This window comes from Rhipicephalus microplus, chromosome 2 (assembly GCF_043290135.1).
Source record: "Rhipicephalus microplus isolate Deutch F79 chromosome 2, USDA_Rmic, whole genome shotgun sequence".
Taxonomy (NCBI): Eukaryota; Metazoa; Arthropoda; class Arachnida; order Ixodida; family Ixodidae; genus Rhipicephalus; species Rhipicephalus microplus.
This window is the reverse complement of record NC_134701.1, coordinates 199,463,848-199,480,806: the sequence shown is the minus strand read 5'-3', so window position 1 is coordinate 199,480,806 and position 16,959 is coordinate 199,463,848. Positions and strand designations below refer to the sequence as shown.

General features: G+C 48.1%; 1 protein-coding gene and 54 non-coding genes across 55 annotated transcripts; all 55 read right to left on the bottom strand.

Moving 5' to 3' along the window:
- Positions 1 to 126: 126 nt before the first annotated feature.
- On the bottom strand, positions 127 to 199 carry TRNAV-AAC (transfer RNA valine (anticodon AAC)). The gene has a single exon. It is a non-coding gene; the product is annotated as a tRNA-Val (tRNA).
- A 73-nt stretch (positions 200 to 272) lies between these two features.
- Positions 273 to 345, bottom strand: TRNAV-AAC (transfer RNA valine (anticodon AAC)). Its single transcript has one exon. It is a non-coding gene; the product is annotated as a tRNA-Val (tRNA).
- A 217-nt stretch (positions 346 to 562) lies between these two features.
- TRNAV-UAC (transfer RNA valine (anticodon UAC)) lies at positions 563 to 635 on the bottom strand. The gene has a single exon. It is a non-coding gene; the product is annotated as a tRNA-Val (tRNA).
- A 72-nt stretch (positions 636 to 707) lies between these two features.
- TRNAV-AAC (transfer RNA valine (anticodon AAC)) lies at positions 708 to 780 on the bottom strand. Its single transcript has one exon. It is a non-coding gene; the product is annotated as a tRNA-Val (tRNA).
- A 217-nt stretch (positions 781 to 997) lies between these two features.
- Positions 998 to 1,069, bottom strand: TRNAV-UAC (transfer RNA valine (anticodon UAC)). Its single transcript has one exon. It is a non-coding gene; the product is annotated as a tRNA-Val (tRNA).
- Positions 1,070 to 1,141: 72 nt separating this feature from the next.
- Positions 1,142 to 1,214, bottom strand: TRNAV-AAC (transfer RNA valine (anticodon AAC)). The gene has a single exon. It is a non-coding gene; the product is annotated as a tRNA-Val (tRNA).
- Positions 1,215 to 1,568: 354 nt separating this feature from the next.
- Positions 1,569 to 1,641, bottom strand: TRNAV-AAC (transfer RNA valine (anticodon AAC)). The gene has a single exon. It is a non-coding gene; the product is annotated as a tRNA-Val (tRNA).
- A 72-nt stretch (positions 1,642 to 1,713) lies between these two features.
- TRNAV-AAC (transfer RNA valine (anticodon AAC)) lies at positions 1,714 to 1,786 on the bottom strand. The gene has a single exon. It is a non-coding gene; the product is annotated as a tRNA-Val (tRNA).
- A 71-nt stretch (positions 1,787 to 1,857) lies between these two features.
- Positions 1,858 to 1,930, bottom strand: TRNAV-AAC (transfer RNA valine (anticodon AAC)). Its single transcript has one exon. It is a non-coding gene; the product is annotated as a tRNA-Val (tRNA).
- A 73-nt stretch (positions 1,931 to 2,003) lies between these two features.
- Positions 2,004 to 2,075, bottom strand: TRNAV-AAC (transfer RNA valine (anticodon AAC)). The gene has a single exon. It is a non-coding gene; the product is annotated as a tRNA-Val (tRNA).
- A 72-nt stretch (positions 2,076 to 2,147) lies between these two features.
- TRNAV-UAC (transfer RNA valine (anticodon UAC)) lies at positions 2,148 to 2,220 on the bottom strand. The gene has a single exon. It is a non-coding gene; the product is annotated as a tRNA-Val (tRNA).
- Positions 2,221 to 2,435: 215 nt separating this feature from the next.
- TRNAV-AAC (transfer RNA valine (anticodon AAC)) lies at positions 2,436 to 2,508 on the bottom strand. Its single transcript has one exon. It is a non-coding gene; the product is annotated as a tRNA-Val (tRNA).
- Positions 2,509 to 2,869: 361 nt separating this feature from the next.
- Positions 2,870 to 2,942, bottom strand: TRNAV-AAC (transfer RNA valine (anticodon AAC)). Its single transcript has one exon. It is a non-coding gene; the product is annotated as a tRNA-Val (tRNA).
- Positions 2,943 to 3,009: 67 nt separating this feature from the next.
- Positions 3,010 to 3,082, bottom strand: TRNAV-AAC (transfer RNA valine (anticodon AAC)). Its single transcript has one exon. It is a non-coding gene; the product is annotated as a tRNA-Val (tRNA).
- A 71-nt stretch (positions 3,083 to 3,153) lies between these two features.
- TRNAI-AAU (transfer RNA isoleucine (anticodon AAU)) lies at positions 3,154 to 3,226 on the bottom strand. The gene has a single exon. It is a non-coding gene; the product is annotated as a tRNA-Ile (tRNA).
- Positions 3,227 to 3,587: 361 nt separating this feature from the next.
- TRNAV-AAC (transfer RNA valine (anticodon AAC)) lies at positions 3,588 to 3,660 on the bottom strand. Its single transcript has one exon. It is a non-coding gene; the product is annotated as a tRNA-Val (tRNA).
- Positions 3,661 to 3,877: 217 nt separating this feature from the next.
- TRNAV-UAC (transfer RNA valine (anticodon UAC)) lies at positions 3,878 to 3,950 on the bottom strand. The gene has a single exon. It is a non-coding gene; the product is annotated as a tRNA-Val (tRNA).
- Positions 3,951 to 4,022: 72 nt separating this feature from the next.
- On the bottom strand, positions 4,023 to 4,095 carry TRNAV-UAC (transfer RNA valine (anticodon UAC)). The gene has a single exon. It is a non-coding gene; the product is annotated as a tRNA-Val (tRNA).
- A 3,666-nt stretch (positions 4,096 to 7,761) lies between these two features.
- LOC142796486 (uncharacterized) lies at positions 7,762 to 9,234 on the bottom strand. Its single transcript, XM_075887245.1, has one exon. It carries the CDS (start codon positions 9,232 to 9,234, stop codon positions 8,032 to 8,034), a length of 1,203 nt encoding a protein of 400 aa, XP_075743360.1. The 3' UTR covers positions 7,762 to 8,031.
- A 134-nt stretch (positions 9,235 to 9,368) lies between these two features.
- TRNAV-UAC (transfer RNA valine (anticodon UAC)) lies at positions 9,369 to 9,441 on the bottom strand. The gene has a single exon. It is a non-coding gene; the product is annotated as a tRNA-Val (tRNA).
- A 362-nt stretch (positions 9,442 to 9,803) lies between these two features.
- On the bottom strand, positions 9,804 to 9,876 carry TRNAV-AAC (transfer RNA valine (anticodon AAC)). The gene has a single exon. It is a non-coding gene; the product is annotated as a tRNA-Val (tRNA).
- Positions 9,877 to 9,948: 72 nt separating this feature from the next.
- Positions 9,949 to 10,021, bottom strand: TRNAV-AAC (transfer RNA valine (anticodon AAC)). Its single transcript has one exon. It is a non-coding gene; the product is annotated as a tRNA-Val (tRNA).
- Positions 10,022 to 10,094: 73 nt separating this feature from the next.
- On the bottom strand, positions 10,095 to 10,166 carry TRNAV-AAC (transfer RNA valine (anticodon AAC)). The gene has a single exon. It is a non-coding gene; the product is annotated as a tRNA-Val (tRNA).
- Positions 10,167 to 10,238: 72 nt separating this feature from the next.
- TRNAV-CAC (transfer RNA valine (anticodon CAC)) lies at positions 10,239 to 10,311 on the bottom strand. Its single transcript has one exon. It is a non-coding gene; the product is annotated as a tRNA-Val (tRNA).
- A 73-nt stretch (positions 10,312 to 10,384) lies between these two features.
- Positions 10,385 to 10,456, bottom strand: TRNAV-AAC (transfer RNA valine (anticodon AAC)). Its single transcript has one exon. It is a non-coding gene; the product is annotated as a tRNA-Val (tRNA).
- A 72-nt stretch (positions 10,457 to 10,528) lies between these two features.
- On the bottom strand, positions 10,529 to 10,601 carry TRNAI-AAU (transfer RNA isoleucine (anticodon AAU)). The gene has a single exon. It is a non-coding gene; the product is annotated as a tRNA-Ile (tRNA).
- A 72-nt stretch (positions 10,602 to 10,673) lies between these two features.
- On the bottom strand, positions 10,674 to 10,746 carry TRNAV-AAC (transfer RNA valine (anticodon AAC)). The gene has a single exon. It is a non-coding gene; the product is annotated as a tRNA-Val (tRNA).
- A 72-nt stretch (positions 10,747 to 10,818) lies between these two features.
- Positions 10,819 to 10,891, bottom strand: TRNAV-UAC (transfer RNA valine (anticodon UAC)). The gene has a single exon. It is a non-coding gene; the product is annotated as a tRNA-Val (tRNA).
- Positions 10,892 to 11,104: 213 nt separating this feature from the next.
- TRNAV-AAC (transfer RNA valine (anticodon AAC)) lies at positions 11,105 to 11,177 on the bottom strand. Its single transcript has one exon. It is a non-coding gene; the product is annotated as a tRNA-Val (tRNA).
- Positions 11,178 to 11,250: 73 nt separating this feature from the next.
- On the bottom strand, positions 11,251 to 11,322 carry TRNAV-AAC (transfer RNA valine (anticodon AAC)). Its single transcript has one exon. It is a non-coding gene; the product is annotated as a tRNA-Val (tRNA).
- A 72-nt stretch (positions 11,323 to 11,394) lies between these two features.
- TRNAV-UAC (transfer RNA valine (anticodon UAC)) lies at positions 11,395 to 11,467 on the bottom strand. Its single transcript has one exon. It is a non-coding gene; the product is annotated as a tRNA-Val (tRNA).
- Positions 11,468 to 11,682: 215 nt separating this feature from the next.
- TRNAV-AAC (transfer RNA valine (anticodon AAC)) lies at positions 11,683 to 11,755 on the bottom strand. Its single transcript has one exon. It is a non-coding gene; the product is annotated as a tRNA-Val (tRNA).
- A 67-nt stretch (positions 11,756 to 11,822) lies between these two features.
- TRNAV-AAC (transfer RNA valine (anticodon AAC)) lies at positions 11,823 to 11,895 on the bottom strand. Its single transcript has one exon. It is a non-coding gene; the product is annotated as a tRNA-Val (tRNA).
- Positions 11,896 to 11,967: 72 nt separating this feature from the next.
- On the bottom strand, positions 11,968 to 12,040 carry TRNAV-UAC (transfer RNA valine (anticodon UAC)). The gene has a single exon. It is a non-coding gene; the product is annotated as a tRNA-Val (tRNA).
- A 73-nt stretch (positions 12,041 to 12,113) lies between these two features.
- Positions 12,114 to 12,186, bottom strand: TRNAV-UAC (transfer RNA valine (anticodon UAC)). Its single transcript has one exon. It is a non-coding gene; the product is annotated as a tRNA-Val (tRNA).
- A 216-nt stretch (positions 12,187 to 12,402) lies between these two features.
- TRNAV-AAC (transfer RNA valine (anticodon AAC)) lies at positions 12,403 to 12,475 on the bottom strand. Its single transcript has one exon. It is a non-coding gene; the product is annotated as a tRNA-Val (tRNA).
- A 217-nt stretch (positions 12,476 to 12,692) lies between these two features.
- On the bottom strand, positions 12,693 to 12,765 carry TRNAV-UAC (transfer RNA valine (anticodon UAC)). The gene has a single exon. It is a non-coding gene; the product is annotated as a tRNA-Val (tRNA).
- A 213-nt stretch (positions 12,766 to 12,978) lies between these two features.
- Positions 12,979 to 13,051, bottom strand: TRNAV-AAC (transfer RNA valine (anticodon AAC)). Its single transcript has one exon. It is a non-coding gene; the product is annotated as a tRNA-Val (tRNA).
- Positions 13,052 to 13,123: 72 nt separating this feature from the next.
- On the bottom strand, positions 13,124 to 13,195 carry TRNAV-AAC (transfer RNA valine (anticodon AAC)). Its single transcript has one exon. It is a non-coding gene; the product is annotated as a tRNA-Val (tRNA).
- Positions 13,196 to 13,702: 507 nt separating this feature from the next.
- Positions 13,703 to 13,775, bottom strand: TRNAV-AAC (transfer RNA valine (anticodon AAC)). The gene has a single exon. It is a non-coding gene; the product is annotated as a tRNA-Val (tRNA).
- A 72-nt stretch (positions 13,776 to 13,847) lies between these two features.
- Positions 13,848 to 13,920, bottom strand: TRNAV-AAC (transfer RNA valine (anticodon AAC)). The gene has a single exon. It is a non-coding gene; the product is annotated as a tRNA-Val (tRNA).
- A 73-nt stretch (positions 13,921 to 13,993) lies between these two features.
- On the bottom strand, positions 13,994 to 14,065 carry TRNAV-AAC (transfer RNA valine (anticodon AAC)). The gene has a single exon. It is a non-coding gene; the product is annotated as a tRNA-Val (tRNA).
- Positions 14,066 to 14,137: 72 nt separating this feature from the next.
- On the bottom strand, positions 14,138 to 14,210 carry TRNAV-UAC (transfer RNA valine (anticodon UAC)). The gene has a single exon. It is a non-coding gene; the product is annotated as a tRNA-Val (tRNA).
- Positions 14,211 to 14,281: 71 nt separating this feature from the next.
- Positions 14,282 to 14,354, bottom strand: TRNAV-CAC (transfer RNA valine (anticodon CAC)). Its single transcript has one exon. It is a non-coding gene; the product is annotated as a tRNA-Val (tRNA).
- A 72-nt stretch (positions 14,355 to 14,426) lies between these two features.
- On the bottom strand, positions 14,427 to 14,498 carry TRNAV-AAC (transfer RNA valine (anticodon AAC)). Its single transcript has one exon. It is a non-coding gene; the product is annotated as a tRNA-Val (tRNA).
- Positions 14,499 to 14,858: 360 nt separating this feature from the next.
- Positions 14,859 to 14,931, bottom strand: TRNAV-UAC (transfer RNA valine (anticodon UAC)). Its single transcript has one exon. It is a non-coding gene; the product is annotated as a tRNA-Val (tRNA).
- Positions 14,932 to 15,000: 69 nt separating this feature from the next.
- Positions 15,001 to 15,074, bottom strand: TRNAV-CAC (transfer RNA valine (anticodon CAC)). The gene has a single exon. It is a non-coding gene; the product is annotated as a tRNA-Val (tRNA).
- Positions 15,075 to 15,144: 70 nt separating this feature from the next.
- TRNAV-AAC (transfer RNA valine (anticodon AAC)) lies at positions 15,145 to 15,217 on the bottom strand. Its single transcript has one exon. It is a non-coding gene; the product is annotated as a tRNA-Val (tRNA).
- Positions 15,218 to 15,287: 70 nt separating this feature from the next.
- Positions 15,288 to 15,360, bottom strand: TRNAV-AAC (transfer RNA valine (anticodon AAC)). The gene has a single exon. It is a non-coding gene; the product is annotated as a tRNA-Val (tRNA).
- Positions 15,361 to 15,426: 66 nt separating this feature from the next.
- Positions 15,427 to 15,499, bottom strand: TRNAV-AAC (transfer RNA valine (anticodon AAC)). Its single transcript has one exon. It is a non-coding gene; the product is annotated as a tRNA-Val (tRNA).
- A 72-nt stretch (positions 15,500 to 15,571) lies between these two features.
- TRNAV-UAC (transfer RNA valine (anticodon UAC)) lies at positions 15,572 to 15,644 on the bottom strand. Its single transcript has one exon. It is a non-coding gene; the product is annotated as a tRNA-Val (tRNA).
- Positions 15,645 to 15,862: 218 nt separating this feature from the next.
- Positions 15,863 to 15,935, bottom strand: TRNAV-AAC (transfer RNA valine (anticodon AAC)). The gene has a single exon. It is a non-coding gene; the product is annotated as a tRNA-Val (tRNA).
- A 217-nt stretch (positions 15,936 to 16,152) lies between these two features.
- On the bottom strand, positions 16,153 to 16,225 carry TRNAV-UAC (transfer RNA valine (anticodon UAC)). Its single transcript has one exon. It is a non-coding gene; the product is annotated as a tRNA-Val (tRNA).
- Positions 16,226 to 16,439: 214 nt separating this feature from the next.
- On the bottom strand, positions 16,440 to 16,512 carry TRNAV-AAC (transfer RNA valine (anticodon AAC)). Its single transcript has one exon. It is a non-coding gene; the product is annotated as a tRNA-Val (tRNA).
- A 217-nt stretch (positions 16,513 to 16,729) lies between these two features.
- TRNAV-UAC (transfer RNA valine (anticodon UAC)) lies at positions 16,730 to 16,802 on the bottom strand. Its single transcript has one exon. It is a non-coding gene; the product is annotated as a tRNA-Val (tRNA).
- Positions 16,803 to 16,959: the final 157 nt, after the last annotated feature.

The window sequence follows — 16,959 nt, the reverse complement described above, 5'->3', positions numbered from 1 at the left end:
AACCTGGCGCCTTCCGCGTATTAAGTGGATGTGATAACCACGACACCACAAGCACACATGTGCAGAGCTCTCATGAATGAGCCTTTGTTCAATGACGTATATTGAAACTAAAAAAAGAAATGCTCTTGTGCCTGCCAGGGATCGAACCTGGTGCCTTCCGCGTGTTAGGCGGATGTGATAACCACTACACCACAAGCACGGCTGTGTAGAGCTCTCACGAATCAGCCTTTGTTCAATGACGTATATTGAAACTGTAAAAAAAGAAGTGCTCTTGTGCTTGCCAGGGATCGAACCTGGGGCCTTCCGCGTGTTAGGCGGATGTGATAACCACTACACCACAAGCACAGCTGTGCGGAGCTCTCACGATTGAGTCTTTGTTCAATGACGTATATTGAAACTGCAAAAAAAGAAGTGCTCTTGTGCCTGCCAGGGATCGAACCTGTGCCTTCTGCGTGTTATGCGGATGTGATCACCGCTACACCACAAGCACAGCTGTGCAGAGGTCTCACGAATGAGCCTTTGTGCAATGACGTATATTGAAACTGTAAAAGAGAAGTGCTCTTGTGCCTGCCAGAGATCGAACCTGGCGCCTTCCGGGTGTAAGGCGGATGTGATAACCACTACACCACAAGCACACATGTGCAGAGCTCTCACGAATGAGCCTTTGTTCAATTACGTATATTAAAACTGTAAAAAAGAAGTGCTCTTGTGCCTGTCAGGGATCGAACCTGAGGCCTTCCGCGTGTTAGGCGGATGTGATAACCGCTACACCCCAAACACAGCTGTGCAGAGCTCTCACGAATCAGCCTTTGTTCAATGACGTATATTGAAACTGTAAAAAAGAAGTGCTCTTGTGCTTGCCAGGGATCGAACCTGGGGCCTTGCGCGTGTTAAGTGGATGTGATAAACACTACACCACAAGCACAGCTGTGCAGAGCTCTCACAAATGAGCCTTTGTTCAATGACGTATATTTAAACTGTAAAAAAGAAGTGCTCTTGTGCCTGCTAGGGATCGAACCTGGGCCTTCCGCGTGTAAGGCGGATGTGATAACCACTACACCACAAGCACACATGTGCAGAGCTCTCACGAATGAGCCTTTGTTCAATTACGTATATTAAAACTGTAAAAAAGAAGTGCTCTTGTGCATGCCAGGGATCGAACCTGGGGCCTTCCGCGTGTTAGGCGGATGTGATAACCGCTACACCACAAGCACAGCTGTGCAGAGCTCTCATGAATGAGTCTTTGTTCAAAGACGTATATTGAAACTGTAAAAAAAGAAATGTTCTCGTTCCTGCCAGGGATCCAACCTGGTGCCTTCCGCGCGTAAAGCGGATGTGATAACCACTACACCACAAGCACAGCTGTGCAGAGCTCTCACGAATGAGTCTTTGTTCAATGACGTATATTGAAACTGTAAAAAAGAAGTGCTCGAGTGCCTGCCAGAGATCGGAACTGGGGCCTTCCGCGTGTTAAGCGCATGTGATAACCACTACACCACAAACACAGAGCTCTCATGAATGAGTCTTTGTTCAATGACATATATTGAAACTAAATAAAGAAATGCTCTTGTGTCTGCCAGGTATCGAACCTGGGGCCTTCCGCGTGTTAGGCGGATGTGATATCCGCTACACCACACGCACAGCTGCGCAAAGTGACACGAAGGAGTCTTTGTTCAATGAAGTATATTGAAACTGTAAAAAAAGAAGTGCTCTTGCGCCTGCCAGGGATCGAACCTCGGGCCTTCCGCGTGTTAGGCGGATGTGACAACCGCTACACCACAAGCACAGCTGTGCAGAGCTCTCATGAATGAGTCTTTGTTCAATGACGTATATTGAAACTAAAAAAAGAAACGCTCTTGTGTCTGCCAGGGATCGAACCTGGGGCCTTCCGCGTGTTAGGCGGATGTGATAACCACTACACCACAAGCACAGCTGTGCAGAGCTCTCACGATTGAGTCTTTGTTCAATGACGTATATTGAAACTGTAAAAAAAGAAGTGCTCTTGTGCCTGCCAGGGATCGAACCTGTGCCTTCTGCGTGTTAGGCGGATGTGATAACCGCTACACCACAAGCACAGCTGTGCAGAGGTCTCACGAATGAGCCTTTGTGCAATGACGTATATTGAAACTGTAAAAGAGAACTGCTCTTGTGCGTGCCAGGGATCGAACCTGGGGCCTTCCGCGTGTAAGGCGGATAAGATAACCACTACACCACAAGCACAGCTGTGCAGAGCTCTCACGAATGAACCTTTGTTAAATGACGTATATTGAAACTGTAAAAAGGAAGTGCTCTTGTGCCTGCCAGAGATCGAACCTGGGGCTTTTCGCGTATTAAGTGGATGTGATAACCACTACACCACAAGCACAGCTGTGCAGAGCTCTCATGAATGAGTCTTTGTTCAATGACGTATATTGAAAATAAAAAAGAAATGCTCTTGTGCCTGCCAGGGATCGAACCTGGGGCCTTCCACGTGTTAGGCGGATGTGATAACCACTACACCACAAGGACAGTTGAGCAGAGCTCTCACAAATGAGTCGTTGTTCAATGAAGCACATTGAAACTGTGAAAATGAAGTGCGCTTGTGCCTGCACCGGATCGAACCTGGGGCCTTCTGCGTGTTAGGGGGATGTGATAACCACTACACCACAAGCACAGCTGTTCAGAGCTCTCACGAATGAGCCTTTGTTCAATTGCGTATATTGAAACTGTAAAAAATAAGTGCTCTTGTGCCTGCCAGGGATCCAACCTGGGGCTTCCCACGTGTTAAGCGGATGTGATAACCAATACACCACAAGCACAGCTGTGCAGACCTCTCATGAATGAGTCTTTGTTCAATGACATATATTGAAACTAAAAAAAGAAATGCTCTTGTGCCTGCCAGGGATCGAACCTGGGGCCTTCCGCGTGTTAGGCGGATGTAATAACCACTACACCACAAGCGCAGCTGTGTACAGCCCTCACGAATGAGCCTTTGTTCAATTACGTATATTGAAACTAAAAAAATGCTCTTGTGCCTGCCAGGGATCGAACCTGGGGCCTTCCGCGTGTTAAGCGGATGTGATAACCACTACACCACAAGCACAGCTGTGCAGAGCTCTCATGAATGAGTCTTTGTTCAATGACGTAAATTGAAACTAAAAAAAGAAACGCTCTTGTGCCTGCCAGGGATCGAACCTGGGGCCTTCCGCGTATTAAGTGGATGTGATAAACACTACACCACAAGCACAGCTGTGCAGAGCTCTCACGAATGAACCTTTGTTCAATGACGTATATTGAAACTGTAAAAAAGAAGTGCTCTTTTGCCTGCCAGAGATCGAACCTGGCGCCTTCCGCGTATTAAGTGGATGTGATAAACACTACACCACAAGCACAGCTGTGCAGAGCTCTCACGAATGAACCTTTGTTCAATGACGTATATTGAAACTGTAAAAAAGAAGTGCTCTTTTGCCTGCCAGAGATCGAACCTGGCGCCTTCCGCGTATTAAGCGGATGTGATAACCACTACACCACAAGCACAGCTGTGCAGAGCTCTCATGAATGATTCTTTGTTCAATGACGTATATTGAAACTAAAAAAAGAAACGGTCTTGTGCCTGCCAGGGATCGAACCTGGGACCTTCCGCGTGTTAGGCGGATGTGATAACCACTACACCACAAGCACAGCTGTGCAGAGCTCTCACGATTGAGTCTTTGTTCAATGACGTATATTGAAACTGTAAAAAAAGAAGTGCTCTTGTGCCTGCCAGGGATCAAACCTATGCCTTCTGCGTGTTAGGCGGATGCGATAACCGCTACACCACAAGCACAGCTGTGCAGAGGTCTCACGAATGAGCCTTTGTGCAATGACTTATATTGAAACTGTAAAAGAGAAGTGCTCTTGTGCCTGCCAGGGAACGAACCTGGGGCCTTCCGCGTGTAAGGCGGATGTGATAACCACTACACCACAAGCACAGCTATGCAGAGGTCTCACGAATGAGCCTTTGTTCAATGACGTATATTTAAACTGTAAAAAAGAAGTGCTCTTGTGCATGCCAGGGATCGAACCTGGGGCCTTCCGCGTGTAAGGCGGATGTGATAACCACTACACCACAAGCACAGCTGTGCAGAGCTCTCATGAATGAGTCTTTGTTCAAAGACGTATATTGAAACTGTAAAAAAAGAAATGCTCTCGTTCCTGCCAGGGATCCAACCTGGTGCCTTCCGCGCGTAAAGCGGATGTGATAACCGCTACACCACAAGCACAGCTGCGCAAAGTGACACGAAGGAGTCTTTGTTCAATGAAGTATATTGAAACTGTAAAAAAATAAGTGCTCTTGTGCCTGCCAGGGATCGAACCTGGGGCCTTCCGCGTGTTAGGCGGATGTGACAACCGCTACACCACAAGCTTTTTTTTTATTGCCTGCTTAGGCGTACACATAGAAACACAAATACAGTAAGGGAACACAAGTAATAATGCAAGGCACATAAGACATAGATACATAAATGGGCATGGGTAAAATGAGACACCAAACTTTGGCTGGCGTGTAATGGCTAAAATCGTCTCATGTTCATGAGTGGCTCGATCCTCGATACCCATTCAGGTATCGGATCTAAAGATTTATGTGCTTCCAGGAACCTGCCCATTGATTCGCGGAAGTACTCTTGTGCCGATCTTGCATCTATATCTACATGTCGTGCGGCCATGCAGGCCTTCCATATGCAGTGCAAACCCAGTAGCATAACAGCATCAAACGGGACACCTTCTTTGTTGTCCACAGTTAGGAAACGAATTCCTTGTGGGTCTAGAGGGAGGTCTTTCTTTAGCGTTCTTTGTAATATATCCCAGAAGAACACGCCTTCCCAGCATTCTAAGAAGACGTGCTCAATGGTTTCAGGCTTTCTGCATAAAAAACAGTGCACTCCCCATGGTACATACATTCCTTTTTCCTGTAGCCATGTTTTTACCTCTAGTGTCCCGGTGTGCAATCTGAAGAAAAAGGATTTGGCTCCTGGAGCTACATACATATGTTTGACACGCTTCAGGACATCACTTCCAGACTTGGCACTATATATTGTGCGATACAAAGGCACGGGGAGTAGTATATCCACAAGATCTTTGTATAGCTTCCTTCGTTTCACTCCCGCCAGATATTCGCATGAGAATCGAGCACGCAAGAACTTATAAGCCATCACAACCTCCTTCAAAAAACCGAAAACCCCGCCTTCAATACATTCGGTGGATACCACAAAGTCCGGCACAAGTTTGCAAAGTCTGAGCTGTAATACAGTGCGCAAAAAGGGGTCCTTCACATCCCTAAGGAAGCAGAACCGGTTCACTATTTGCCTCAGGAATAAGTGCGACAGGCCAAGACCTCCACCACGTACCCGTCGGAACAAGTTGGTGCGGCTTGTCCTCTCCCAACTCGATCCCCAAACAAAAACAGCCAGAATTCTGTGGAGCTTTTGTATGTTAATGCGTGAGCAGTGCAAAACACTCAACACATACCAAAGTTTAGTAATGAAAAACACATTACACACCGTGGTACGTGCAAACATAGACAATTCCGAGCCCTTTGTCCTCTCAGTCCTTCCACGCATTTCCGCAACTTGGTTCTGCCAGTATGGTTCACTGTCCCGGTAAAACTCTAAAGGAACGCCTAGGTATTTCGTTGGAGTGGAAATCCATTGAATGTTGGCAAAGGTACTGGGTTTCATTGTCCATGCTCCATGCCAGATTCCGAGGCTCTTGCCCCAGTTAACTGCACTGCCACTAGTAACACAATAACGCTTCACAATTTCCACAGTTTTCCTGATACTGGCGTGGTCCCCACAAAACACCGCGATGTCGTCCGCATAAGCGAGTAGTTTTGCCTCCGCTTGCTGCATTTTAAAGCCATTGATACAGTTAGCCCGTATTACGCTGAGGCACAAGGGCTCAATATATAAAGCGAAAAGAAACGGCGATAGTGGGCACCCCTGGCGCACCGACCGCTGCACTTCGATAAGCTCTCCTACTGACTTATTTATTATCAACCTTGTCGTGCAACCCCTGTACGCCATTGCGACACCTTCCATGATAACAGATCCTACGTTCACGTACTCCAGAATGGCAAATAGTATGTCGTGCGGTACCCGATCGAACGCCTTTTCCAGATCCAACTGGAGCATTGCGACCTTCTCGCACAATACGTCACAACACTCTAGTATGCTTCTCGCCGTATGAATGTTCGTGAAAATGGTTCGTTCCTTGATACCGCACGTCTGGTGTGGTCCAACTATATCTTTCACTACTGTTTGCAGTCTTTTAGCCAACACTTTCATGAATATCTTATAGTCAACGTTCGCTAAGCTGATAGGGCGATATGCTGTTACCCGCTTTAATGTGTCGCGATCATCTGTTTTCGGGATAAGAAATGTGTGTGTGGACAGGAATGAAGGTGGTAGTCGTTTGCGCTCATATGCATCGTCTAAAATTGCGGCCAGTATAGGGGCTACTTCGTACTTGAACGCCTTATAAAAATCGGCTCCTAGCCCGTCGGGCCCGGGAGATTTCCCACGTTTCAAATCGTCTATCGCCACCGCAATCTCATCGGCCGTAATACGGCGCTCTAACATTTCCTTTGAGCTATCGTCAATCTTTGGCATTAAAGGCATGAATTCCGTCTCGAAACCCTCTACGTCCACCGGACAACGCGCGAACAGCTTTCTGTAGAACGCTGTGAACACGTGTTCGATGCCGCTCTGATCATATAAGATAACACCGTCTTGTTCCACTTCGTGAATCTCGTTCCGGCGGGCCCACTTTTTTTCCTTTGCGAGGGCTCGTTTAGTTGGCGCCTCGCCTGTTATCGTTGCTTCTACTCTAGCTCGCACCAACGCTCCCCGATAGCGTTCGATATCAGCCTGCTCAAGTTTTTGCTTCAGTGTGTTAATGTCGTCTTTGAACGTCCCAGGCGATAGGCTTTCTTCATAAGTTAGCATTTGCAAGCTTTGCCGCAGGTTTTCCTCGTACTTATTCTTTTCGTGCTTTAAAGCGCTGGCTCGTTCAAGTGCCTTCAGTTTAGCTGTTTGCTTAAATGTTTCCCATTTCTCACCTATTGTTGTGTTTGTCTGGTTCTTTATCTCTTCGAGCAGGGCTAACACTTTCTCACAGAAAACCTCATCCTCCAAAATTTTAGCATTAAGTTTCCATAATTCCCACGCAAACTTATTTCGGTTTTTCGCTTTCTTATTAACATCGAACATGACTAGACAGTGGTCACTGAATGACACCGATTGCACACGATATTCTTGCGCAAGTGCTATCAATTCAGCCGGAACATACACTCTGTCCAGTCGGGCGTGGCTGGCTGCTTGGAAATGCGTGAAGCGCACAATGCGGTCGCACTCCAAGCAGTCCGCCACGTCCTCAAGCCCGTATTCATCAATTAATTCGCGAAGCTCAGCCGTGCTGGCGTCTCTATACGCTGTACCACTTGATTTATCACGCGCTGCCAGTACACAATTAAAGTCCCCCATCAGTACCAGGTTCCTTTCGACGTTGCAGTAATTTCTGACACTCTCGAAGAAATGTCTTCGTTCGTCGAGCAAATTAGGAGCATAAAGGCATATCACTCGCCATTCAACTGAACCATAACGAAAATCACACAAAACCATGCGCCCCGCCAAATCTGACCTCACGCCCCTCACTTCAAGGCCTAGGTGTTGGCGCACAAAAAGAACGCACCCCGCGGATTGCCCTATGGCGTGACTCACACCCGCGTAGTACATTGACATGAAAGGTAGCACCATACTCTTGGTCTCATCTTCACTTCCAAGTTTGGTTTCTTGTATGGCAATGATGTCTAAATCATGTTCGATCACCAGTCTATACAACTGTCGTTGTTTTCTCCTCGCCGCAAGCCCTCGAACATTGATTGTAGCAAATCGCAAGGATTTATCTGGCAGCGCCATTTGTATAATTAATAATAGAGACCCAGAGTATGGGCTTATGCTCCTGTCTACACAAGACCTTGGGGCCCGCGACATAGGTCGGGGCTTACACAGCTTACTGCTACGTGACCGGGGGCGGTGGCGGCGGCTTCGTCGTCGCCGTCAGCCTCCGATCCTGTGGGATGTTCGGCCGTGGCCGCACTGTCGGTCGACGTACAGGGGTTGCTTTTGCTGGAGGTTCATCGCGACTGCTTGGGTCGGTAGATTCGCTCTCTCCCTCGGCGCCTTCGTGTGATCGCTTATTCGTCGTGGTGCCCTCCTTGGAAATGTCCATTTCCTCCACAACTTCCCTGTTGACCTCTTCTGTCACGTTGCTTTTGTCCTCCTGCGTCTGCAGTGCTTCCGAGGAATCATTTTTCACCAACAATGTATCTTCGGCTTTGAGGTTCGTCGACTTTACGTGAGCACTCTCACCCGAGATTTGCTCAGCTGGCACGCTGTCCATCGTGGCACTTTCTGCCTCCACTCTCGCTGCTGCCTCGGAATCTGCTTCGTCCATCAGGAGCTCCGAAGTGTCGTCGCTTCCCATGGGCCCTGCAACACTGGCATAGGTACGCACGCATTCCGACTCGTTGTGTCCAAAGCGATGACACAACGTGCACCGTGGTACCCTACAGTCCCGACGAATGTGTCCAGTGCACTGGCAACGAAGGCATAGCGGTGCCCTTCCCGGCACCACCACAAGAGCCAGCTCACCAGCAATCCTTATTTGATGGGGTAAATCTTCTGGCTTGACTCCCGCCTTAAGTGTCATCGCCACATTTCGCGTCGTTGACGCCTTGTCAGTCACACCACTGACCTTCCACCGTTCCTTGATAATGTCCGTCACTCTGCCATAGTTCAGGAAGGCCGCTCGCACGTCGTCGTCCGGTACGGTAGGCAGGAGCCAGTGCAGCTTCAACCGAAGCTCCTGGTTCGATGGATCGATGAGGAGGCAACGCTGGCCCTTCACTTTCACTTCCGCTTTTTCCAGCAGCCTCTTCGCACCTTCGGCACATTTGAACGTGACGGCCCAAACGTGATTCATTTGATACGCCCCCAAGGCCGTAACCTCGGAGAGCAGTTTCAAATCACTCAGCGTATCCCTGAAGTCTTCTACACGGTAGGGCCGTGCCCTCACATCCGCGTGCACAAAAACAGTATTCAAAACCAGACGTCCTGAAGGCAGACTAGGCAGAACAACGCGATACTCGTTATCCGAGGCAGCTATCACCCTGTTTCCGCGGCCATAAACGGCCGCTGATACCGCTCCGACGGAGCCCATTCCAAACGCGTCCGCTCGCTATCGCGGCCCGAAGTGGAATCCCACCGCTACACCACAAGCACACCTGTGCAGAGGTCTCACGAATGAGCCTTTGTTCAATGACGTATATTGAAACTGTAAAAAAGAAGTGCTCTTGTGCATGCCAGGGATCGAACCTGGGCCCTTCCGCGTGTAAGGCGGATGTGATAACCACTACACCACAAGCACAGCTGTGCAGAGCTCTCACGAATGAGTCTTTGTTCAAAGACGTATATTGAAACTGTAAAAAAAGAAATGCTCTCGTTCCTGCCAGGGATCCAACCTGGTGCCTTCCGCGCGTAAAGCGGATGTGATAACCACTACACCACAAGCACAGCTGTGCAGAGCTCTCACGAATGAGTCTTTGTTCAATGACGTATATTGAAACTGTAAAAAAGAAGTGCTCTAGTGCCTGCCAGAGATCGGACCTGGGGCCTTCCGCGTGTAAAGTGCATGTGATAACCACTACACCACAAACAGAGCTGTGCAGAGCTCTCATGAATGAGTCTTTGTTCAATAACGTATATTGAAACTAAGTAAAGAAATGCCCTTGTGTCTGCCAGGTATCGAACCTGGGGCCTTCCGCGTGTTAGGCGGATGTGATAACCGCTACACCACAAGCACAGCTGCGCAAAGTGACACGAAGGAGTCTTTGTTCAATGAAGTATATTGAAACTGTAAAGAAAGAAACGCTCTTGTGCCTGCCAGGGATCGAACCTGGGGCCTTCCGCGTGTTAGGCGGATGTGATAACCACTACACCACAAGCACAGCTGTGCAGAGCTTTCACGATTGAGTCTTTGTTCAATGACGTATATTGAAACTGTAAAAAAAGAAGTGCTCTTGTGCCTGCCAGGGATCGAACCTGTGCCTTCTGCGTGTTAGGCGGATGTGATAACCTCTACACCACAAGCACAGCTGTGCAGAGGTCTCACGAATGAGTCTTTGTGCAATGACGTATATTGAAACTGTAAAAGAGAAGTGCTCTTGTGCGTGCCAGGGATCGAACCTGGGGCCTTCCGCGTGTGAAGCGGATGTGATAACCACTACACCACAAGCACAGCTGTGCAGAGCTCTCACTATTGAGTCTTTGTTCAATGACGTATATTGAAACTGTAAAAAAAGAAGTGCCCTTGTGCCTGCCAGGGATCGAACCTGAGCCTTCCGCGTGTTAGGCGGATGTGATAACCGCTACACCACAAGCACGGCTGTGCAGAGCTCTCACGAATGAACCTTTGTTCAATGACGTATATTGAAACTGTAAAAAGGAAGTGCTCTTGTGCCTGCCAGAGATCGAACCTGGCGCCTTCCGCGTATTAAGTGGATGTGATAACCACTACACCACAAGCACACATGTGCAGAGCTCTCACGATTGAGCCTTTGTTCAATGACGTATATTGAAACTAAAAAAAAGAAATGCTCTTGTGCCTGCCAGGGATCGAACCTGGTGCCTTCCGCGTGTTAGGCGGATGTGATAACCACTACACCACAAGCACGGCTGTGCAGAGCTCTCACGAATCAGCCTTTGTTCAATGACGTATATTGAAACTGTAAAAACGAAGTGCTCTTGTGCTTGCCAGGGATCGAACCTGGCGCCTTCCGCGTGTAAGGCGGATGTGATAACCACTACACCACAAGCACAGCTGTGCAGAGCTCTCATGAATGAGTCTTTGTTCAATGACGTATATTGAAATTAAAAAATAAATGCTCCTGTGCCTACAGGAATCGAACCTGGGGCCTTCCGCGTGTGAAGCGTATGTGATAACCACTACACCACAAGCACAGCTGTGCAGAACTCTCACGAATGAGTCTTTGTTCAATGACGTATATTGAAACTAAAAAAAGAAACGCTCTTGTGCCTGCCAGGGATCGAACCTGGGGCCTTCCGCGTGTTAGGCGGATGTGATAACCACTACACCACAAGCACAGCTGTGCAGAGCTCTCACGATTGAGTCTTTGTTCAATGACGTATATTGAAACTGTAAAAAAAGAAGCGCTCTTGTGCCTGCCAGGGATCGAACCTGTGCCTTCTGCGTGTTAGGCGGATGTGATAACCGCTACACCACAAGCACAGCTGTGCAGAGGTCTCACGAATGAGCCTTTGTGCAATGACGTATATTGAAACTGTAAAAGAGAAGCGCTCTTGTGCCTGCCAGAGATCGAACCTGGCGCCTTCCGCGTGTAAGGCGGATGTGATAACCACTACACCACAAGCACACATGTGCAGAGCTCTCACGAATGAGCCTTTGTCAATGACGTATATTGAAACTGTAAAAAAGAAGTGCTCTAGTGCCTCCCAGAGATCGGACCTGGGGCCTTCCGCGTGTTAAGCGCATGTGATAACCACTACACCACAAACACAGCTGTGCAGAGCTCTCATGAATGAGTCTTTGTTCAATGACGTATATTGAAACTAAAAAAAGAAATGCTCTTGTGCCTGCCAGGGATCGAACCTGGGGCCTTCCGCGTGTTAGGCGGATGTAATAACCACTACACCACAAGCGCAGCTGTGCACAGCCCTCACGAATGAGCCTTTGTTCAATTACGTATATTGAAACTAAAAAAATGCTCTTGTGCCTGCCAGGGATCGAACCTGGGGCCTTCCACGTGTTAAGCGGATGTGATAACCACTACACCACAAGCACAGCTGTGCAGAGCTCTCACAAATGAGCCTTTGTTCAATGACGTATATTTAAACTGTAAAAAAGAAGTGCTCTTGTGCTTGCCAGGGATCGAACCTGGGGCCTTCCGCGTGTAAGGCGGATGTGATAACCACTACACCACAAGCACAGCTGTGCAGAGCTCTCACGAATGAGTCTTTGTTCAAAGACGTATATTGAAACTGTAAAAAAAGAAATGCTCTCGTTCCTGCCAGGGATCTAACCTGGTGCCTTCCGCGCGTAAAGCGGATGTGATAACCACTACACCACAAGCACAGCTGTGCAGAGCTCTCACGAATGAGTCTTTGTTCAATGACGTATATTGAAACTGTAAAAAATATGTGCTCTAGTGCCTGCCAGAGATCGGACCTGGGGCCTTCCGCGTGTTAAGCGCATGTGATAACCAATACACCACAAACACAGCTGTGCAGAGCTCTCATGAATGAGTCTTTGTTCAATGACGTATATTGAAACTAAATAAAGAAATGCTCTTGTGTCTGCCAGGTATCGAACCTGGGGCCTTCCGCGTGTTAGGCGGACGTGATAACCGCTACACCACAAGCACAGCTGCGCAAAGTGACACGAAGGAGTCTTTGTTCAATGAAGTATATTGAAACTGTAAAAAAAGAAGTGCTCTTGTCCCTGCCAGGGATCGAACTTGGAGCTTTCCGCGTGTTAGGCGGATGTGACAACCGCTACACCACAAGCACAGCTGTGCAGAGGTCTCACGAATGAGCCTTTGTTCAATGACGTATATTGAAACTGTAATAAAGAAGTGCTCTTGTGCATGCCAGGGATCGAACCTGGGGCCTTCCGCGTGTAAGGCGGATGTGATAACCACTACACCACAAGCACAGCTGTGCAGAGCTCTCATGAATGAGTCTTTGTTCAATGACGTATATTGAAATTAAAAAATAAATGCTCCTGTGCCTACAGGAATCAAACCTGGGGCCTTCCGCGTGTGAAGCGGATGTGATAACCACTACACCACAAGCACGGCTGTATAGAGCTCTCACGAATGAGCCTTTGTTCAATTACGTATAATGAAACTGTAAAAAAAAGTGCTCTTGTGCCTGTCAGGGATCCAACCTGAGGCCTTCCGCGTGTTAGGCGGATGTGATAACCGCTACACCACAAGCACAGCTGTGCAGAGCTCTCACGAATCAGCCTTTGTTCAATGACGTATATTGAAACTGTAAAAAAGAAGTGCTCTTGTGCTTGCCAGGGATCGAACCTGTGCCTTCTGCGTGTTAGGCGGATGTGATCACCGCTACACCACAAGCACAGCTGTGCAGAGGTCTCACGAATGAGCCTTTGTGCAATGACGTATATTGAAACTGTAAAAGAGAAGTGCTCTTCTGCCTGCCAGAGATCGAACCTGGCGCCTTCCGGGTGTAAGGCGGACGTGATAACCACTACACCACAAGCACACATGTGCAGAGCTCTCACGAATGAGTCTTTGTTCAAAGACGTATATTGAAACTGTAAAAAAAGAAATGCTCTCGTTCCTGCCAGGGATCCAACCTGGTGCCTTCCGCGCGTAAAGCGGATGTGATAACCACTACACCACAAGCACAGCTGTGCAGAGCTCTCACGAATGAGTCTTTGTTCAATGACGTATATTGAAACTGTAAAAAAGAAGTGCTCTAGTGCCTGCCAGAGATCGGACCTGGGGCCTTCCGCGTGTAAAGTGCATGTGATAACCACTACACCACAAACAGAGCTGTGCAGAGCTCTCATGAATGAGTCTTTGTTCAATCACGTATATTGAAACTAAGTAAAGAAATGCTCTTGTGTCTGCCAGGTATCGAACCTGGGGCCTTCCGCGTGTTAGGCGGATGTGATAACCGCTACACCACAAGCACAGCTGCGCAAAGTGACACGAACGAGTCTTTGTTCAATGAAGTATATTGAAACTGTAAAGAAAGAAACGCTCTTGTGCCTGCCAGGGATCGAACCTGGGGCCTTTCGCGTGTTAGGCGGATGTGATAACCACTACACCACAAGCACAGCTGTGCAGAGCTTTCACGATTGAGTCTTTGTTCAATGACGTATATTGAAACTGTAAAAAAAGAAGTGCTCTTGTGCCTGCCAGGGATCGAACCTGTGCCTTCTGCGTGTTAGGCGGATGTGATAACCGCTACACCACAAGCACAGCTGTGCAGAGGTCTCACGAATGAGCCTTTGTGCAATGACGTATATTGAAACTGTAAAAGAGAAGTGCTCTTGTGCCTGCCAGGGATCGAACCTGGGGCCTTCCGCGTGTAAGGCGGATGTGATAACCACTACACCTCAAGCACAGCTGTGCAGAGCTCTCATGAATGAGTCTTTGTTCAATGACGTATATTGAAATTAAAAAAAGAAATGCTCTTGTGCCTGCCAGGGATTCAACCTGGGACCTTCCGCGTGTGAAGCGGATGTGATAACCACTACACCACAAGCACAGCTGTGCAGAGCTCTCACTATTGAGTCTTTGTTCAATGACGTATATTGAAACTGTAAAAAAGAAGTGCTCTTGTGCCTGCCAGGGATCGAACTTGAGCCTTCCGCGTGTTAGGCGGATGTGATAACCGCTACACCACAAGCACGGCTGTGCAGAGCTCTCACGAATGAACGTTTGTTCAATGACGTATATTGAAACTGTAAAAAGGAAGTGCTCTTGTGCCTGCCAGAGATCGAACCTGGCGCTTCCGCGTATTAAGTGGATGTGATAACCACTACACCACAAGCACACATGTGCAGAGCTCTCACGATTGAGCCTTTGTTCAATGACGTATATTGAAACTAAAAAAAGAAATGCTCTTGTGCCTGCCAGGGATCAAACCTGGTGCCTTCCGCGTGTTAGGCGGATGTGATAATCACTTCACCACAAGCACGGCTGTGCAGAGCTCTCACGAATCAGCCTTTGTTCAATGACGTATATTGAAACTGTAAAAAAGAAGTGCTCTTGTGCTTGCCAGGGATCGAACCTGGGGCCTTCCGCGTGTAAGGCGGATGTGATAACCACTACACCACAAGCACAGCTGTGCAGAGCTCTCATGAATGAGTCTTTGTTCAATGACGTATATTGAAATTAAAAAATAAATGCTCCTGTGCCTACAGGAATCGAACCTGGGGCCTTCCGCGTGTGAAGCGGATGTGATAACCACTACACCACAAGCACAGCTGTGCAGAGCTCTCATGAATGAGTCTTTGTTCAATGACGTATATTGAAATTAAAAAAAGAAACGCTCTTGCGCCTGCCAGGGATCGAACCTGGGGCCTTCCGCGTGTTAGGCGGATGTGATAACCACTACACCACAAACACAGCTGTGCAGAGCTCTCATGAATGAGTCTTTGTTCAATGACGTATATTGAAACAAAAAAAGAAATGCTCTTGTGCCTGCCAGGGATCGAACCTGGGGCCTTCCGCGTGTTAGGCGGATGTAATAACCACTACACCACAAGCGCAGCTGTGCACAGCCCTCACGAATGAGCCTTTGTTCAATTACGTATATTGAAACTAAAAAATGCTCTTGTGCCTGCCAGGGATCGAACCTGGGGCCTTCCACGTGTTAAGCGGATGTGATAACCACTACACCACAAGCACAGCTGTGCAGAGCTCTCACAAATGAGCCTTTGTTCAATGACGTATATTTAAACTGTAAAAAAGAAGTGCTCTTGTGCTTGCCAGGGATCGAACCTGGGGCCTTCCGCGTGTAAGGCGGATGTGATAACCACTACAACACAAGCACAGCTGTGCAGAGCTCTCACGAATGAGTCTTTGTTCAAAGACGTATATTGAAACTGTAAAAAAAGAAATGCTCTCGTTCCTGCCAGGGATCTAACCTGGTGCCTTCCGCGCGTAAAGTGGATGTGATAACCACTACACCACAAGCACAGCTGTGCAGAGCTCTCACGAATGAGTCTTTGTTCAATGACGTATATTGAAACTGTAAAAAAGATGTGCTCTAGTGCCTGCCAGAGATCGGACCTGGGGCCTTCCGCGTGTTAGGCGGACGTGATAACCGCTACACCACAAGCACAGCTGCGAAAAGTGACACGAAGGAGTCTTTGTTCAATGAAGTATATTGAAACTGTAAAAAAAGAAGTGCTCTTGTCCCTGCCAGGGATTGAACTTGGGGCCTTCCGCGTGTTAGGCGGATGTGACAACCGCTACACCACAAGCACAGCTGTGCAGAGGTCTCACGAATGAGCCTTTGTTCAACGACGTATATTGAAACTGTAATAAAGAAGTGCTCTTGTGCATGCCAGGGATCGAACCTGGGGCCTTCCGCGTGTAAGGCGGATGTGATAACCACTACACCACAAGCACAGCTGTGCAGAGCTCTCATGAATGAGTCTTTGTTCAATGACGTATATTGAAATTAAAAAATAAATGCTCCTGTGCCTACAGGAATCAAACCTGGGGCCTTCCGCGTGTGAAGCGGATGTGATAACCACTACACCACAAGCACGGCTGTATAGAGCTCTCACGAATGAGCCTTTGTTCAATTACGTATATTGAAACTGTAAAAAAGAAGTGCTCTTGTGCCTGTCAGGGATCGAACCTGAGGCCTTCCGCGTGTTAGGCGGATGTGATAACCGCTACACCACAAGCACAGCTGTGCAGAGCTCTCACGATTCAGCCTTTGTTCAATGACGTATATTGAAACTGTAAAAAAGAAGTGCTCTTGTGCTTGCCAGGGATCGAACCTGGGGCCTTGCGCGTGTTAAGTGGATGTGATAAACACTACACCACAAGCACAGCTGTGCAGAGTTCTCACAAATGAGCCTTTGTTCAATGACGTATATTTAAACTGTAAAACTGAAGTGCTCTTGTGCCTGCCAGGGATCGAACCTGGGGCCTTCCGCGTGTAAGGCGGATGTGATAACCACCACACCACAAGCACAGCTGTGCAGAGCTCTCACGAATGAGTCTTTGTTCAAAGACGTATATTGGAACTGTAAAAAAAGAAATGCTCTCGTTCCTGCCAGGGATCCAACCTGGTGCCTTCCGCGCGTAAAGCGGATGTGATAACCACTACACCACAAGCACAGCTGTGCAGA